The sequence below is a fragment of the Canis aureus genome, chromosome 29 (genome assembly GCF_053574225.1).
Source record: "Canis aureus isolate CA01 chromosome 29, VMU_Caureus_v.1.0, whole genome shotgun sequence".
Taxonomy (NCBI): Eukaryota; Metazoa; Chordata; class Mammalia; order Carnivora; family Canidae; genus Canis; species Canis aureus.
This window is the reverse complement of record NC_135639.1, coordinates 8,682,607-8,698,302: the sequence shown is the minus strand read 5'-3', so window position 1 is coordinate 8,698,302 and position 15,696 is coordinate 8,682,607. Positions and strand designations below refer to the sequence as shown.

Below are 15,696 nucleotides of genomic sequence, written 5' to 3'. Positions count from 1 at the left end.
CAAATTAAAAATGAAAATTTTGTAAAGTACACAGAAACCAACAGTTAGTAACAATATATTTTATTGTTTGACCAAGCTCTTTAGAGTAAGCTAGTTATTACACAATATAAAAACAATAGCCTCCTATTCAAAATTATTCTAGATTTAGCAAGTCTTATTTTTGTAAACAAATTAAATATCACATTTAAATGCATTTTATATCTATTTTCCCACTTTTGTACCCTTTCCTACTAAGGCGACGATTCAGTCTCCACATAGTTCTGTACATGAAAAACTGACAGAGCTGCAAATAAGCATTACAAATTGAATTCACAGAAAATATTTTAAATGGCCAATTCTGGAGGGAAAACCAGGATTTGTTTTGGACACATTCTCATTTTTTTAAGTGTTACACTTCACCATTCTATTTTCCCATGTGTTTCTATAACCACCTCTACTTGGAAATTACAGGCAGTAAATAGATAGAAGGCAGGAAATGGAAACTTCAGAGAGTTTTGTTTTTCTTTTGAAGGACTGCATTTCCGAGGAGTAAGATGGAGGACTCCCAGTGTACCTCTTTGGTAATCAAAGGAATAGGAGGAAGAACAGATTCTCAGTATACTTATCAACCTCACCTGACACAAATGATGTCAGAGTGAAGAATTTAAATGAAAGGTTCAAAAAAAAAAAAAAAAAAAAAGGCATCTTTATAGATAATCCTCTGATATTTCTAGCATTCTCATGTGGTTTTTTACAATAAATCAGAATAAAAAGAACCCAATAGAAAACTGACACATATTTAAACTAGAAATTGAATAAACAGGTATTTTAAGTATTAAGCCACTTTTTCAATTTTGTTTTCATTTCTTTTCAAAACTTTTACCTCATATTTTTGTAACTTTAAAAAGAATGACCTGTTTTACATTTCCCCGTACGGGAGGAAAAAAAAGAAGGATCTGCTACATTAAATAGCTCTGTGACTATCAGGCGAAATGAAAGTGCTGTGAACGCTCAGCAATGTGAATGAAACAGCACGTCGACAAAGAATGAGGTTAAAGGCAATTCTTCTACGAAACACTGAAATAAACTGCTAACAGACTTTGTAAGAGACAGTTATTCCACCATGCTGAAATATGGCAGAAATAATATCTAGCTGCAATGTATATGTTGAAATACCAAGAGTATCAGTAAGCTTTGAAGCTTTTGTGGACCATAAATATGGGAAATTTAAATGAATACCTGTTGGGATTATGATTGCACTCCAATTCTCAACTAAGTGAAAGGGAAAAATAGACACCAATGTGTCTCACTGCTCTAATACATAAATGAGCCTGACCAGATTTTTATGGAAAAAAATATCGTTTCCACCGTCAAACTTATATTCTATAAATATATTGACTTTAAATTAGCAGTCACCTAATTAGGAATAAGCTCCCCCCCCAAAAAAAAAACAATAAACAAAACTATAAAACACCAAAAGGTAAAACCAAGTAAAGCATAATGTGATTATTTTCAGTGTTGGTTATGTTGTCCCCTTGCAAAATGACAGGCAAAATCATACTTGTTTTTACATTTGCAACCACATATGTTACACTGAAAAGGATTTTCATACCCATGGCATCCCATGTGAATGGTGTAAAGGATATTGTCGGCAAAGTACATATCACAGTGCTGGCAGTGGTGTAGAAGCTGCGGATCCTGGACAGGCAGGGTCGGAGCCGGGGTGCTCGGCTGGCTGTTCCCTATGCTGGGAGTACTCGTGTGGGCACTTGGTTCACTGCTCGGACCTGCCACTGGACTATAGTTCCTCTGACTATGTGATGGCCGAGGCTCAGGGCTTGTGGGAGAGGAGCTCTGAGGAATACTTGCTGACACGGCAGCAACCACTGCTTGGGCAGACGGCTGCTGCATCATGAAAGGCTTCTCGTCGGGGCAGGGAACTACATCAGGAGATGCAGGGTTTTGGTTTTCCGGTGGCAAACTAGACAACTGTCCTGCCAGGGTTGAGAGCTGATTTAAGGGGTTGTCAACCATGAGTTCTTGGGGGTCTCTTGGGAGGCCACCAGTTGATGTGGGTTTTGCCATACTTTCATAGGAGTCAGTCTGGATATTTGGGATTTCATGGGTAAAATCGTTAAGGTAGTCTGGCTTCTGAACCACCATGGAAGGTGGACTTAAGTTGATTAATGCTCTTCTGCTATAGCCCAGATTGCTTGTTTTCTTCTGTAAAACTCCCCACATTTTCTTGCTGCTTAAGGAAGACCTAGTACCTTTAATTGGTACCATTTTATGCTTGCGCCTTCGATGATGGGATAGGTTACTTCGATCACTGCAGCGGAAGGAACATAATTCACATTTGTATGGTTTTTCTCCTGTATGGGAACGCATGTGGGCTTCCAGATGACGCTCGTAAGCAGATGCAAATGGACATAAGTGACATCTATGAGGTTTCTCACCTGTTTAAAAAGAAAAATGGGGGAGAAACTGCAAGAGTAGTTCATTTATGGAAAGTTTCACGTTTCATCCATTCATTAGACTTAGATATTGATCAGATTTCTTTGCAAAGAAACCTGTCACCTTAAATACAGCTTAAGAACTCATCAGCAACAATTTGAGATATACAGATACAAGATACACTCTATTAGTCAATAATATAAAAATTGTTATGGCTTCAACTGGCATTTGGGGAAAGAACAGCAAAACTGACAATAATATTCCCTACATAATAATGACTATAAAAAGCATGCCTCAGTTATGTATTTATGTACACACCCATACATGAAACACTTCTTCATACGTATTCACACACAAACACAAATACCCCTTCCTCAGGAAAAAATACAAAAACCTTTTCTAAAAAGTTCTTCTATTAAATAGAAAGCTCAAAATGGAAATGAACTTCCCAGTCCAAGTATGAATTATGCAAAGTGTCCCTTCAAAATGGCTAGTGCTTCACCTCTACCTTCTTTCCTCTTCAGTTGCCAAAAGGGACAATTTTAGTGCCATTAGCTGAAAATGGCACAAATATGTAATGTAAGTATTTGGAATAGGATATCTGGAGTCATTAATATAACAAATAAGTACTGAGTACTTACTATGGGTCAGATGCTCTGTTAGGGTCTATGGGCACAAACATGGCCCTGACACAAGCCCTGTACTCAAATGTTTTCAGGCCACCACGACACAGCATGAAAACCCAAAGGGCACACAGGTAGGACTGATCAGGTCCTGGGCCAGAGCAGGAAGTAGTTAGGAGGGTTTCTCAGAAGGGGAGATGGCTAAAATGAGCACTGGGGATTAGCAGCTGTATAAAAGCTTCGTCCCTGGTGGACAACTGAAATATACTTAGTAAGGATAAAGATAAAAACATTTTCTCACTTCACACTACCTTCAGCATTAACAAAGAAGCAGACAGATATTGAAAGATTATGTGGATCAAGAAGATGGCTAAGGAAGAGGAAGCTCCAGAAGGCGACTTAATTCCTATCTGTATGTTGTTACGGCATTGTTTTGAAAAAATGGAGTAACTTCCCCATTTACTCATACCTTCTATTAACCTTCAATTTCAAACTATCAGAACTATTTATACATCAGATCAACCTGCATTCCTTGGCCCCTCTCCTGCCCCCAAAGAAATGCCTTCTCCAGCCATTTCTCCATTACCTGTGTGGATTCTAATATGTTCAATAAGCCGGGCTGTTCCTTTGCTGGCATAGTTGCAGTACCGACACTTGAGCTTCCCATCAAAGGTCCTTTCAAACCCGTCTACTAACATTCCTGAGTTTTCATCCAGGGAAACTTCAACAGATGGGTGATCGAGTCCATTTTGATCACCATCTGTTCCAGCTATAAACAAAGTGTAGCCAAAGAAATTATGCATTGCAGAATCAACTCCATTTAGCATTTTAGTCTTGAGTGGTAGAAAATCTTTCATAAATTGGTAATTTAACACAAAAGCTAAGCTCAGAAAATACAGATTTTCTGAACAGAGGTTAATTTCATACCAAAGCAGTATTCCGTTGAGAACCTTTTATAGGGGAACCTCACATTACACATAAATTTTATCAGACCTCAACATGCTTTTGAAGAAGAGAAGAGGGTATTATCCTCATTTGACAGGTGTGGAAAACATAGGGCAGTAATGGCAAATAGTAATGGCAAAATTATAAACGTTTAAGATTCTAGCCACTTCTACAAGTATTATAATTAGCAGTCAAGATAATTTCCCCAAATCCTAATTCAATTTACTGTAGTCTAAAGCAATTAATGTTGAGCTTTGCACTGTTTCATTTGGTTTATACACATGTTCTAGATTCTGGGATGCATTTAAGATCTTAAAATTCTAACAGCGTGTAAAAGGAAAATACTGTATCTGATACCTCTGAATGTTAGAACTGTAAGAATCTGAAAACTAAAAGATGTTTGTCTAGTCCTTTGTTTTTAATTTAACCCAACTACTTCTTTATCCATATAAAGAAACTGAAGGGGCAAGTGCTCATAACCAAGAAAAGCAGCCAAGCAGTGGGTACTACATCCCTGGTCTCCTGAATCCCAGTCCAGGAATCTGTACACTATAGTGTCGGGGGGGGGTGGGGGGGTGGAGATTTTTATTCCTACAATTTCTTGGGAAAAACACGTCTCCACCCCAGGAAATAGCAGCTCTAGTATGAGCAAGTCAAGCCCCATCCTTCACCAGGAGAAGTGAAGTGACTTTGCTAGCTGGTGCAAATGCAATATCCAATAGTACTACTGCACTGAAGGACAAGGCTTAGTGTCCCCATCTTTGATTTCTCTCCCAAATCTGTGACTCTCAAAATTTAATGTGTATATTAATCATGTGGGGAGCTTATTAAAACACAGATTCTTATTCAGTAGAATCTGTAGTGGGGACTGACATTTTACACCTCTAACAACCTCCCAGGTGATGCCTGCTCTCTGCTGCTAGTCCCTGGACAACAAGGCTATAGACTATCTATGTCAGGGGTCAGCAAACTTTCCCATTAAGGATCAGATACTAAGTACTTTAGGCTTTGTGGGCCATCTGTTCTCTATCACAACTACTCAGGTCCACTATTACAGCACAAAAACAGTTACAGAAAATATGTAAACAAGTAAGTGTGGCTACATCTTACTAAAACTTTATTTATGGATGCTGCAGTCTGAATTTCATATAATTCGTACATATTACTCTTTTTTTCCCCCATAATATAGTATTGATTTTTTTCCCCAACCATTTTAAAATGTGGAAATCACTTTTAATTTGCAGGTCATACAAAAATGATTAGCAGTCCAGATTGGACCCATGGGGAGTAGTCTGTTGACCCCTGAGATACATTCAGAAATAGAGTAATAGTCTGTGTGGTAAGTAAACCAGACAAAAGTCTCTCTGTAGCAGGCTCCAAGTGGGTCTCTGCTTTCTCTATTCTGGTCCTCTGTCTAGAGAAGGAAATGTGGTAAGCCCTTTCATTTCAAGAGAAGAAACAAAAACTCCTATTGTGTCTCTGGTTTCTGATTTAATCTAATCCAGATTTCCTAATGGCCAAATCCTTTGTGTAGTGAAGCTGATGCTCTGCCCTCTGTGGGCTCCTTGTATCTACCGTTAGCTCACAGAACTTAGACTATGGGAAGGATATTTAGAACTCCTAACCTTCCAACAGGACCATAATGCCTCCCTAGATCAGGTTAAGCCCTTAGGAAGTTTCATTCTCCCTCAACAAAAATCTGACATGTTTCAGAAGGAAAACAAATTGTCCTGTGTATTTCTAAGTAAGAATGGGATGATTCACATTAGTGAATAGTGGTCTTCACTGTATGGAAAATTATACACAAGCATTAATATATTTGTAAGAAATGAATTATTTAATAGTATTAAAATGAGTCTACCTCCCTGAAGAGCCTCTGCTTCTTTGTCCCCACTAACTGATCCAGAAATCATGTTCACATGATGAGTCTGTTGAGTCAGATATTCTTGGAAATCTTTCACGAAGTCCAAAGGCTCTGGTTTCTTTTCACCCATCTTTGCTTTGTTTTGTTTTTTCTTTTTTCTTTTGAAGTTTAGTTTGTTATGCCTAGGGGGAAAAAAACTGAAATAATTTCACACTACTTAGGGAGATCTGGTACGTATTAAAACAACAGTGACAAAGATTACTATGTGCAAGACAATATACAAAGCAACAGAGTATATAGTACCTGCCTTGAACTATCTTATCATCTTCTTGGTGAACTAGGGAACACAGACATAAAATTTTCAAAATTTAATATATTTAATATTTAAATAAACTAGGACTTAAACTCAGTCATAAGAGGATGGACAAAATTACAAAGACTGAAAAAAAAAAAGAAAATCTATATGAAAGAAAAGGCATAGCAGCAGGGATTATCAATAAAGGAGACAGTTAAAAAAAAAAAAAAAAAGGCTCAGTCAGGGCCAGACAAAATTTTCTGGAAGATAGACATGTTACATGTCTCTGTTGTCCAGCAGAGTTCTACTAGCCACACATAACAACAAGCACTTCAATGGTGGCTAATACAAATGACCTGAGGTTTTTTTTTTTTTTTTTTAAATAGAAATAGCTATATATAGCTAGTGATTATGATTTCAGGCAGCAAGGCCCTCAAATCATAGGGTTCACATGAATGACTACTCTAGAAATAGGTGCTCTAGAAAAGGGAGTGGCAAACCTTCTCCACAAAAAGGCCAGACAGTATTTTAGGTTCTGCAGGTGATAAGGTCTCTGGTTCCAACTATTCAACTCTGTCATTATAGCTAAAAGCAGGCACAAATAATGTATAAACAAATTGAGCATAAGCAGGCCTTGGGGCCAGACTGGCCTATAGGCCATAGTTTATGGACCTCTGCCTTAGAAACCCAAATCACCACCTCTCCCACTACCCATGATCCTATTCACTCTGAGAATGGGTTGGGGGCGGGGGGTTGGTAATGAAGAAAGAAAACAAAAAATTTCTGATGCTAATGTAGAGGAAAGTCTCATATGAAATATTATAATCAGAAACTAAATTCACCCTCCCATATTATGGCCCAAATTCAGAAATCAAATAACCAAAAAGTTGTTTAGTCAGAACAAGATTAAAAAAAAAAAAGTCTAGCACTTAGGAGACAAATTTCTTTTCTTCCAGTAGAAATATTTTTATGCAAATGTATAAGGTCTTCTTAAATATGTCTTCTGCTATTTTTTCCCTAAACTCCAACTATTTCATGAGTAATTTCTATCTTAAAAAGTTCTCATCTTTAAAAGCCAGTAGAGTGAATCTAAAGCTAAAGATTAGTCACTTCTCAACATTTATGCTTAACTTTTTCTCAAAGCACAGCACACACACAGAAGAGCACATCAATTGTACAGGAAGAGCTCAACTAGTCGTCACAAAGTGAACGTATCCATGAAGTCTGACCCACGATGGGAACAGGTCACTAGCATTCCAGGTACCCCCCGGTAGACCCTTCCAGTACTGTCCCCTAGAGCCAGGGCAAGGGCTCTGCTACCCTGACTTATGATATTGCTATGTCACAGGATTTGCAATACATTCAGCTTTAGACAATGCAAAATGGTTTTTCAAAGTGCTTATGCCAATTTACACTCCTACCCGCAATGAATAAGAACTTTGTTCTTCCACACCCTTGCTAACACGCGTAGTTTTTGCCTTCTTCATTGAACCCACTCCAGAGGGTGCAAGTTAGTATCACACTGGTCTTCATTTTTTTTTTTTTTTAATTTATTTATGAGAGACAGAGAGAGAGAGAGAGACGAGGCAGAGACACAGGCAGAGCGAGAAGCAGGCTCCATGCAGGGAGCCTGATGTGGAACTGGATCCCTGGGTCTCCAGGATCATGCCCGGGGCTAAAGGCAGCGCTAAACCATTGAGCCAGCCAGCCGGGCTGCCCCATTTCTATTCTTTGATAAATAATGAAGTTGTTTACTTTTTATGTTAGTCATGGAGCTACCCTCTATTTTCAGTATCTGTTAAAGTCTTCTGCTTATTTTTCTATTAGGCTTTCTTTTTTCTAATTAATATGTAATAGTTCTTTATAATATTCTGGGTATGAGTTGTTTATTAGATATATATTTTTTCAGTGTCTTCTCTCACTCTTTGGTTGCCTTTTCACTTTCCTAAAGATAATCTGATAAATAGAAGTTCTTAACACAGTCCAATTTACCCATTTTTTTCCTTTACATTGAGTTGTGTCCTTGCCAATATCTTTCTTGAAATTCTCTTCCGCAGTTTCTTCTAAGAGCTTTACTATTTTTTACCTTTCATATTTGATTCTTTTTTTTTTTTTAAGATTTTATTTATTTATTCATGAGAGACACACAGAAAGAGAGAGAGAGAGAGGCAGAGACATAGGCGGAGGGAAAAGTCTGATCCCAGACTCCGGGATCAAGACCTGAGCACGACCTGAGCCAAAGACAACCACTGAACCATCCAGGCGTCCCTACCTTTCATATTTTTATCTGGAATTGAGCTTTGTGTATGTACAGTGTGAGATAAGAGTCAAAATATACTTTTTTCCAGAGAGAGCCAACTGTCCTAGCAACATGCACTTCTCCATTAGACTCTATTACCACTTTCCTTTCCTAAATCAGGTGATTATAGATATGTCACCCTATTTCTAGATTCTCTATTGTTCCACTGGTCTATTTTTGTGTACTCTCACACTAATATTACATGTACCCAATAATAAAAATTTTAATATCTCAGTCATTTAAGTCTACCCATTAAATTTTTCTTCTCTGAGAATGTTTGGACTACTCTGGGTACTTTTCAGCCTGTTTTCCAAAGAAAGTGTTGTAGAGTTGAGAAATGAGAGGGATCCACTGATGGCACATTTACCAACTGACAGCAGTAGCTTGACCAATGTTTTAAGACCAAAACTTCTGTCTCAACTAACTTAACTGTACTCTTCTAGATATATACTAACCCTATGTTCCTCCTAGAGAATGCGGTACTGTACAACAATGCAGTGATATTTTAGCAACTAATGAAGGACACAGGGCTGGTTTTTATTTCTCTTGTTTACTGGCCCCAAGTTGATTTAATTTCTGTATTTCTTGTCTTCCTCTCTGTTCACAGTTAACTTGTTCTTTATTCTGAACATATTTATCGAAATAAAAATGTACAGAGAGCAAATTTTCATTGTTCTTAATGCAACATTTGTGAATAGTTCTTTTCTTCCCTTCTTGGAAGATGTCTAGGGGTTTTTAAAAGGTATTATTATTATTATCTCTTTTCACTGTTTTCTAGAAAGCTGAGGCCACCGAAAGTCTATCCTCGGAATGAACAGAGTATTACAGTGTTATGCCAAACTTACTAGCTTGAAGACTCTGAATAGAAACTTCTCTCGCTGTAATTTCTTACTTTGTAAAATGGAATAATAATACCAATGGGCAGTGGCTGGTTTAAGTTTTACAAGTATCTGTATGTAAAGTATTTCCCAATACCTGTAACATACGGCATGTTCTCAGCTATTTTTGCAGCAAAAATAGTTATACCTCAGGTCAAAACATTCCTCTGTCCCAGATTCAGTATTTTCCCTTTTTTCTATCAACAAACTCGTCAACTGAGCATGGTAAAAGATCGTTTTAATGTTCTTTAGTTACAATGAAAGAACGTGGTCTACCTTTGTCTCATTAATCCACATAGTCCAAATTGCAATTTCCCAAACTCCTATCTTATTTGACTCTTCTAGGTACCATCTTTAAATCACTTGCTTTGGGCTGGCTCAAATTTCTTAATCTTAAGGATTATTTTTGGTTTCTGAACAGATTTGTTTCCGTTGCTTTTTCTCATCTTACCAGGCTTGTCTGAACTCACTCTCTCTGCTTCCTAATCAGTTTATCACTATTTGTTCTGTGACTACTGTTGATTCTGTTCATTTGTCCTTTAAAATTTGCCCTCTGGGGATCCCTGGGTGGTACAGCAGTTTAACGCCTGCCTTTGGCCCAGGGTGCGATCCTGGAGACCCAGGATCGAGTCCCACATCAGGCTCCCAGTGCATGGAGCCTGCTTCTCCCTCTGCCTATGTCTCTGCCTCTCTCTCTCTCTCTCTCTCTCTCTCTCTGTGTGACTATCATAAATAAATAAAAATTAAAAAAAAAAATAAAAAAAATAAATAAAATTTGCCCTCTGGTTAGTGGGGGGAAAAGTGAGCCAGTCAGCTCCAAAGAAAAATATTATTAAGAATAAGATCAACAATAATCTGTAGAAGAAAAAGATTAACATTAATCTATAAGATCATATCTCAACAAAAGAGAAAGGAAAGAAGGACAACAAAACACACACAGGTGGGAAACAATGCAAAAATATACATTAAAGGTATAGAGTTATAAAATGAGTTCCAGAAAAAAAGAAATGTAAACAAAAGTGAAATCGTTTTTTTAAAAAGTAACAATCAAGAAATTTCCAAAATTAAAGATCCCTTTCAGATGGAAAAGGATCATAAAATGCAAAACAGAATATAAGAAAACCACTTACACATTTGATATTTTAAAATCTCAAAGAACACAAAAAGAATATAAAACTCCCTAGAGAGAAAAAAAAAGGCAGTCCACTCACATAAGAAAAACAATCAGAATGGTATCTGAGTGCCAAAGGCAACACTAAGTTAATTAGGTGCAAGAAAATAATAGACTAATCATTTATTCAAATTGGAATGTTTAAACTTCCTCAAGCCGATAAAGGCTATCTTTAGAAAATCTACACCAATTAATGGAGAAAATTTAGTTGCATTCCCTTTAGAATCAAGAACAAGACCAGGATGATTGCTATTACTACTGCTACTTAATATAATACTAGAGGAAGAGGCCTCCACAATAAAAGGAAAAAAGAAAATAAATGGTATGAGGATTGGGAAGGCCCTATAGATTGTGTCCTAATTATGAAAGTTATAATTAAGAAAGAACTCCTGGTATTTACATTGCAACTTAGCATCACTTCTTGCTAATCTATAAGAAAATTGAGATATGCTTCCACTGGAAAATATCTGAATATACTCTAGTAGGCTTCAATACAAGATAAATCTGACCAACTCCTGATTAGAAAGCCTAACACTGCTATGGTAAAACATGTGACAGTGCAGAAAAAATGCAGGAGATTGCCAGTAAGCAAGCAGAAGAAAATGGTATTTTTATACATGCATCTCAAGTTTTAAGAACACAAATGAGCCTAATTACAGAGGATGGCTGGCATATTTTGACAGTCTTGGCTATTATCACATTGTCACATTATAAATTTCACTGCGTTCTCTGCCATAAATTGCGCGGTGATTTTCAATCACAATGCATGAAGGACTTTAAAAAAACAACAACAAAATAAAGAATGCCAATGAGAAAAGGGAAGATAATATTGTAAATATAAAACAATCTGTTCTTAAATTAAGAGTTTTAAATATATTGAAATGGTTTTCAACCTCAGATATTCTGCAGTTTAAAAAATAAGCATCATTCCATCCCTAAGCATTTTTTGTGCTCACCTGACCTTCATCACATCTCACATAATCGCTTTTTCGCATACACACACACACACACACACACACACACCTCGCGACAGGCCCTTACCTGAATCTGAATAGTCTTTGGTTCAAAATCCAGCTATCTCCACCTCAAGTCACTATTTCCAAGCAACAATGAGTAGAAAAAGAACAATAACTGCGGAACTACATAAGACTTCCTAATATCAAAAGAAAATAAAGGTTTTATATACAAGCCATCTTCCTGTCCTTATTGAAGTAATCATTAGTCTCTGAGAATTTAATCTAAGAACTCCACAAATTAACTGAAATCTAGAGATGCCCCTAAAACACTGATAAGTTTAAAAACCTTTACAAACATACCATAAAAATCTACTTTAGGATTTCAGCAAACTATAATGTTTTTACTAAAGATATCTTTTCCAAGAGCCACAAATTCAACATCTTGGAGCCTGTTAGCCAAAAAATAACTCACATAAGATTTCAATATGTTAAGATCATATCATCAGAAAAAGAAACATATGTGAGTTCTCCCAACTTTACCGCAGATTTGGGTGGTATATTCCTAGCCTGATCTACTCTTTCTACTAAATGATATCTAATTATACCAACCAGAGAATTATTCCTATACTCTATGATTATCATTCCTTTTGCTATGGCAAAATTTTTGAGTCCTCCCTGTGATTACTCTGATTAAAGTTAAGCTGGGTCTACTATGGGATTCCATGGGATGTAGGTCCATGTCTGTATAAACTGGGTAGAATGTACCCGAACTATCTTTATACCAATAGTTTCTCCTAAATTATCCATTCAAGGCTCAAAAATAAGGTTCTCACAAAACAACCAAGGGCTACCCATACTAGTGAAGGAAAGAAGTACTTAAGAAATAAGCTTTGAGGGGCTCCTGGGTGGCTCAGTTGGTTAAGCATCTGACTTCGGCTCAGGTCATGATCCTGAGGTCCTGGGATCAAGCCCCATGTTGGGCTCCTGGCTCAGTGAAGAGTCTGCTTGTCCTCTCCCCATTGCTCATGCTCTCTCTCTCCCACTCTCTCTCTCCAATAAACAAATCAATCTTTAAAAAAAAAAAAATAAAAAGGAAGCCATGATATCCCAGAAGAACATGGAAACCTCTTTATCTTTGAGCAGCTAACTTTTTTTTTTTTAAGATTTTATTGGGGATCCCTGGGTGGCTCAGCGGTTTAGCGCCTGCCTTTGGCCCAGGGCGCGATCCTGGAGTCCCGGGATCGAGTCCCACGTCTGGCTTCCGGCATGGAGCCTGCTTCTCCCTCCTTCTGTGTCTCTGTCTCTCTGTCTATCATAAATAAATAAATCTTTAAAAAAATAAAGATTTTATTTATTTATTCATGAGAGACACAGAGTGAAACAGAGAGAGAGAGAGGCAGAGGCAGAGACACAGGCAGAGGGAGAAACAGGCTCCATGCAGGGAGCCTGACGTGGGACTAGATCCCGGGTCTCCAGGATCACAACCTGGGCTGAAGGCAGCGCTAAACCACTGAGCCACCCAGGCTGCCCACTTTTTTTTTTTTTTTTTAAAGATTTTATTTATTTATTCATGAGAGACACAGAGAGGCAGACACAGGCAGAGGGAGAGCCAGGCTCCCCACAAGGAGCCTGATGCAGGACTCGATCCCAGACCCCATGATCATGACCTGAGCCAAAGGCAGACATTCAACCACTGAGCCACAGAACTTAAAACTATTCTCTGACTTTCCTTGGTTTCTGATAAAGGATTTATTTGTAATGAAGTCTTCTGATACTACTTCTTCAGTCTCACATTATAAATGGGAAGTTGCTGACACACACACACATACCCTCTTAACCAGGAACTAACAAAACAGGCATCGTGATGTGAATTAGAAGACAGCCACAACTATGAAAGAGCAGTGACACAGGAACTCTCTATAACCTACTTTCTTCCCAATGTCGATCTTTTTTAAAAGCTATGGGAGAATTCTGAGAACATGATTAGGGAATAGAAGATCTATTTTATTCACCTACCATTTGAGGGTTACTAACCATAAAGTAGAACACTAAGCAACTAACTTATGTAATAGCTTAATTTGGCCGTTAGGTAGGCCTCTACAAATGAAGTGACTGCAGTTCAATAGGTGTGCTTAATTTATAGCCCAATAATTATGGTCACTCAAAGATTTACTCTGCCATAGAATACACATCAATGGAAAAGCCTGACAAATGAGGACTGATTAGTATAAAGAGCAACATGGTCCTTCAAAGACAATTAGAACACATTTCTCTGATTACAGAACTGTCCAAAAAAAAAAAAAAATTCCTTGAACGCAAAAAGGGACATTATGAGGCTTTGAGAAATCAGAAAACATAACACAGAAGTAAAATACAAAGTCAGAAGATATCCAAAACAGAAGCTACACATTCTAACCTTTTCACCCCAAATCAGTTCCTCCTTTTTCTTGCCACTCCAACATTGATGAAATGTAGAGTAATCGAAATTTACTCTGGAGACACACCAAGGGACTCCAAAAGGCCATGGAGGGAATTTCAACTAAAATTGAAAAGCCATACAGAGGTCTGCAAAGAAAAGCACACCACGAATCAAAACCTTTATGAGAAAAAGTTAAGTTGCATCTACAGGTTTAATGAGCTAAGAAAAGAACTTCTACCAATTTTACCATTACCAGAAAAGAAAACTAATATAACAGGTGATTGGAGAACAGAGCAACAGGTTCACGTCAACAAAAGTTCCAAAGCATCACCAAAGAATAATAACACGCACTAATCTGACTCCCCTCCCCTCTTCTGGTGGATTTGTGAAGATTTCACTTTTAGCATCTTTCTTAATTCAAGTTATTAATCTCATTTGTGCACAATATCGTACACTCACAGGGTCAGCCTCGTACAGTACTGCCCAACTAGAATTGCATAAAAATAACGTGCTAGCCTTGCAGGGAAACACTTGTGGGAAAGGTTTAAAAAGAAAACTTCTGGGCATCTCCCACAAGGGAACATTTGATTCCCATCTTTATTATGCTTTCTATCGCAATCCCAAACACAGGGTTTTCCAAGAACCAGTCTGAACTCCCCCCTGGGGGCAAAAATACAAAACATCTCCATTCCCTGGAACGATTTCCCAACAACAACCTGTTAGCTGTGTGGAAGGCACATCATAAATTGAAATTAAGTGGAATTTCAAAACCGTCAGTCCGGACGTTTTTCGATTTTGCTTCCAGGTAAGTTCTGTCTCTCCTGAACATGAAATTTCATTAGAAGCCACAATTTAAAGCGCCCGTTTCTCCTCCTCCCGCTCGTCACTCCTCGCTGGGGTTCCTGAACCGCACACGAAGCGGGGGGGAGGGGGGGGGGAACCGGACACTAAACGGGCCACGTGGTTGGTTAGCAGTAGCTAGAACTGGTTTTTAACTTCATTTCAAATTCACAGTTGCAGAGCCCTTGGTGGGTGCGCGGCTTGGCATTCCGCACTCCTGGTTTAGGAGCCTGAAGAGGTGTTTGCTGCGAAGCACCCCCCCCCCCCAGACTTCACATCTCCGCAGAACTGGAGGGGGCACCAACAGCAGAAGCTAACCCAGGCTGGACCATCAGGTAAACAGACGGAGGTTTTAAAAAGTCCTCCCGAGGAGCAGCCCAAGACTGGCGTCGGGCAGCATCCTCATCAGGATTCGGAGCACCCAGGAGCCCCGCGCCTCCGCCGAGCCCCAGGACCCGGGCCCGGTGAAGACGCGACCCCGGGGGGACCCCGCCCCGCCCCCCCACGACCACCTGTCAGAGCGAGAGGCAGTCCCTACCCGGGCGTCTCCAGCCCCTGCCCACAGGCGCCGCTCCCTCGGGGCTCCCGGAGCCCACCGACAGCACACTCCGCGCTCGGGCCGGGAACATCCCGGGTCGTGACCCTGCCGACCCGCCGGCCGGCCGACCACGCCCAACCCTCCGCCGAGACGGACTCCCGGCCCCGAACCCCGGCTCTCCCCTCCTCCTGCCGCTCCTTCCTAACCGTCCTGCTCCGCTGTGTCGCTGCCGCCGGAGCCGGAAGCCTGCTACTTACCACCGGACCACCGCACCGAGTAACTCCCACTGCCTTGTTTAACGCCGCTGCCGTCGCCGCCGCCGCCGCCGCCGCCGCCGCCTTCGTCACCGTCGCCGCCGCCGCCGCCGCCATGTTTGTTGTGTCTCCGACTCTCTTCCCGCCCCGCTGCCTCCTCCAAGTCTCGCGTGAGCAGGAC

General features: G+C 39.5%; 2 protein-coding genes across 7 annotated transcripts in view; one reads left to right on the top strand and one right to left on the bottom strand.

Annotated features, from left to right (window-relative positions):
• Nucleotides 1-44: 44 nt before the first annotated feature.
• IKZF5 (IKAROS family zinc finger 5) lies at nt 45-15,673 on the bottom strand. 5 transcript variants are annotated; one of them, XM_077877331.1, is made up of 6 exons: nt 15,519-15,658; nt 13,881-14,029; nt 11,550-11,661; nt 5,863-6,062; nt 3,643-3,825; nt 45-2,435 (listed from the first exon to the last, which is right to left on the bottom strand). In XM_077877331.1, the coding sequence occupies exons 4-6, from the start codon at nt 5,993-5,995 to the stop codon at nt 1,492-1,494; spliced, it is 1,260 nt and encodes a 419-aa protein (XP_077733457.1). In that variant the 5' UTR covers nt 5,996-6,062; nt 11,550-11,661; nt 13,881-14,029; nt 15,519-15,658; the 3' UTR covers nt 45-1,491. The 5 variants fall into 5 exon arrangements, with proteins under 5 accessions (XP_077733457.1, XP_077733455.1, XP_077733456.1 ...); XM_077877329.1 differs by lacking the exon at nt 11,550-11,661; XM_077877330.1 differs by lacking the exon at nt 11,550-11,661 and having other exon boundaries at nt 5,863-6,047.
• ACADSB (acyl-CoA dehydrogenase short/branched chain) overlaps nt 14,910-15,696 on the top strand; it is a 40,118-nt gene continuing 39,331 nt past the window's right edge. The window contains exon 1 of one of the 2 annotated variants that reach the window (XM_077877327.1): nt 14,910-15,058. The gene's annotated coding sequence lies outside the window, so the exon portion shown is untranslated. The remainder of the gene's footprint in view (nt 15,059-15,696) is intronic. The other variant, XM_077877326.1, reaches the window with a different exon arrangement.